Source organism: Pediculus humanus, genomic scaffold (genome assembly GCF_000006295.1).
Source record: "Pediculus humanus corporis 1103172108185 genomic scaffold, whole genome shotgun sequence".
Lineage (NCBI taxonomy): Eukaryota > Metazoa > Arthropoda > Insecta > Psocodea > Pediculidae > Pediculus > Pediculus humanus.
The window spans coordinates 99,669-103,460 of NW_002987755.1; the positions used below are offsets into that span (position 1 = coordinate 99,669).

General features: G+C 31.1%; 1 protein-coding gene across 1 annotated transcript; it reads left to right on the plus strand.

Moving 5' to 3' along the window:
• Positions 1-329: 329 nt before the first annotated feature.
• Phum_PHUM417350 (uncharacterized protein) lies at positions 330-1,586 on the plus strand (the record flags this gene model as incomplete). Its single annotated transcript, XM_002428990.1, has 4 exons — positions 330-341; positions 513-686; positions 1,089-1,295; positions 1,371-1,586. 4 exons carry the CDS (start codon positions 330-332, stop codon positions 1,584-1,586), a joined length of 609 nt encoding a protein of 202 aa, XP_002429035.1.
• Positions 1,587-3,792: the final 2,206 nt, after the last annotated feature.

Below are 3,792 nucleotides of genomic sequence, written 5' to 3' on the forward strand. Positions count from 1 at the left end.
ACCTGTTATTATCAACAACATCATCATTATCATCATCATCATTATTATTATTATTATTATTATTATTAAACGATTTTTTTACACACCTTGAAATCTTCCTTCCATATCGAAAAGAGAGAGAGAGAGAGAGAGAGAGAAAAACAAATTTACACTCGAGGGGCCATCTTTGTTGTACAATTTTTTTTTTTTTTTTTTTTTTTTTTGTGATTGATCGAAACCTTTTTCGCTCTTTTTATTGTAACGTACAAACAAATACGCAAAAAGAAAACGCACACAAAAAAATGAATGAATGAATGAATGAATGAATGAATTAAATATCCATTAGTGGAATGCGTGTTAAGGTCATCAAGAAAAAAATAAAAATAAAAATAATTAATATTAGTCGATAACAACAACAACAACAACAAAAATGTTTACGCTAAATAATATTTCTATTTATTACGTACATAATTATTATTATTATTATTACTTATCGATCGAATTTTTTTTTTTTTTTTTTTTTTTTTGTGCAGAATTCCGAAGAAGACTTGCCCATTTGCAGTCCGTGGGCAGTTTGTAGTAAAGTAGATCTCTATCAACAACCGTGGATAGAAAGGCAATGCAGATGTCCGGGATCGCATTCGTGTCCCTCGGGATTAAGTCCTCACGATGGACACACTCTCACCGATAAAACAAGGCAATTCAAGGTAAGGATACCTGACGTTTTCCAACTTTGCATGATGAATTTTCGAGATCAATCCCAATAAATCCATTCTCGGAAACGTAACCCACTATGCGAAGGTCAATAAATGTATAGAGTGTGAGAGAGAGAGAGAGAGAGAGAGAGAGAGAGAGAGAGAGAGAGAGAGAGAGAGAGAGAGAGAGAGAGAGTGAGAGAGATAGCCTAATAGAGCGGGAGTTAACAAAAATGATAGTGCAAATTAAGGTGATCGTGATTACGTGTACACGTGGTGGTAGTCCTTGTGTGCTCCGCGGTTTTCAATTTATTAACCAAAAGCTCCCCCCCTTCCTCTCCTTGTTTTTTTTAAGGAAGGGCTAATAACAACGTTTGTTTAATCGTTTGTTTTTGTTTTTTGTTTGTTAAACAGCTTTGCGAACCGGTTAAAAAACTACCAAAATGTAGATTTTTCAGAGACATGACGTGGTCTCTCATCAGCAACGCTGATAACATTACCGAACAAATAGTACACTGTCATTGTCCGAGAGGATCAGTGGCGTATCTAATCAAAAGACAAGCATTCCAAGTCAATTCTGGAATCGGTTACAAATACTCTTTTGCGTGTTCACCACAAAGTGTAAGTTTTTTTATCGGACTCATTCATTTTTTAAAAAAAACCGTACTCCAACATTTTTTTTTTTCTTCTTCTCAGAGATTAAGGTGTCAAAGAAAAGAACCTTGCAGACTTTTCACCGTGAGAAAAAGACAAGAAAGACTCGAAGAAGTCAACACGAACACTTTGTGTCAGTGTTCTCACGCTCACAGGTGTCCGAAACATCACACGGATCCGGGAGTTTTAACCGGGAAATCATACGTGGAAGAAGCCATTCGTACCTACAGCGGATACTGCATGCCAATACTCAGTTAAAATAAAAATTTACGTCGCCATTAACGACGATTATATATAAATAAACACGTTTAAAAAAAATGCTTTTAAATATGCTTTCAAAACAACCGCTAAAATCGAAATCGTGTATCTTTTTTTTTTTTTTTTTTTTTTATTAATTCGATTAATTTAAAAAAAAAAAAAAAAAAAAAAAAAAAAGTTTTAATAAATAAATGATGAAAAAAGACATTTTGCCCAAGTTGTCGTTGTTGTTGTGGTTGTTTTTGGTGTTTGTTCTTTGACTTTTTGCAACCGATGGAATTTTACTTATGCATAAAAAATAATGAAACATTCTCGTGTTCAGATTTTAACAAATAACGCGATGATGCTTCTCGTAAAAAGAAATTACGAATAAAAAACGTGTCAATAGTGGAACAGTAGTCAAAGAAGATTCTGCCACGACGACAAAAAATTCCAAAACGACACCGGGGGAAAAAAAAAAAAAAAACAAATCGTGTAAATGTTAAATTAAATGAGTAAATAATAACGTAAAGACAATTCGCGTCGCGTGAAAAGTACGCGCATTACCCCCTACAAAACCTTGTAAACGAATAATAATAATAATAATAATAATATAACCAATAAGAGCTTTATTATATAATATTTACGTCACTAAGGAATTATATATAATATAAATATATATATCACCCAGTCAGTATGAGTACAATTTTAAAACGAAACAAATCTATTCCAAAGTTTTTTTTTGTTACTATTAATTTAAAGAAAATAAATAATTTATTAAACGAAAGCTTGGCTTTGAAACACATTTAAAAAAAACGAAACAAAATTTGTAAATAATAATAATAATAATAATAATGATAACAATAACGATAATGATAATAATGATAACGAACAAACGAATAATTTTTACGTTTAAGTTAAATTTAAAAAAAAAAACGTTTATATGTGTACATAATACTATTGTAAAAAATAAAAAAAAATTTTGTATTAATAAATAAATAAATAAATAAATAATTAATTAATAAATACATAAATAAATAAAATCAAACGATGACGTCATTTCAAACCCCATCCCATATCGAATTTTTTTTTTGCATTGAATCGAAGATCAAGAGTATAAAAACATGGTAAAGGGGAAGAAAATTCTAGAACGAATTATTATAATTATTTTCACGTGGTTTGACCCGCCTCACCGCCTCCCACTCCCCTCCTCCTCCTCCCGTTTGAAGGAAGAAAAAAAATTCCTGTTGGAATAAATTCGATTTTTTTTTTTATTTTCTCAAAGGTTTCGACTCCTCCGAAAGCGCGACTGTTATTTTATTCCCGTTCTTATCTAATCTTAAAATGTAAGATAAATCGAAAAAGGAGAGATGAGAGAGAGAGAGAGAGAAAGAGAGAGAGAGAGTAAAAGTTTCCCAGGGCTCCATATCGCATGTTTACGAAATATCCTTATTTTTTTTCATTCGGTAATAAAGCAAAAAATAAAACGTAAGAGCATGCATGTGAGAAATTGTACGTACATGATGATTTCGAAACGTTATGTTTTCGTTACAAAAAAAAAAAAAAAAAATTTTAAAACTACAAACAAACAAACGAACAAAAGCTCGTTTTCACATTCAATTATTTGATTTTTATTTTTTTCGCTCTCCTTCGGGAATTTTTTCTTTTTTTTTTTTTTTTGCCTTTGACACCAACCTTAGAGACGTTTTTTGTGAGGATTTCATTTTAAAGTTTGTCATATAATACAATTTGATCTCCTCCCCACCATTCGTGGGGGATTTTAACGGGGAAAGAATACCGATGACGTAAAATACGTTGTTTTTTTATGAACCGTTTAAAAAAATTTTCTTTTTAAAAATTGAAACGGTGAAAATTAAATAATAATAATAATAATAATGATAAATTTTTCATAAAACGAATGACGAACTCGGAAAAAAGAAAATTTGGAATAAAATAATAATAACGGAAATAACATTTTGTAAAGTGCCGCCACCGCCGGGAAATCGTTAAAACTACAATACGATCTTTAGTACGTTTGAAACGAAATAGATGGCGCCATTACTCACGCGCGGAAAATTTTCTGTTTTTCGATCAATTATTTATATAACGTCATTTTCCTTTAAAATTTTCTTCTCGTTTTGGAATCCCTCTCTCTCTCTTTCTCTCGCTCTCTCTCTCTCTCTCTCTCAAAAAAAAAGAAGCGAATAAAACAAAAATAATTTTCTTA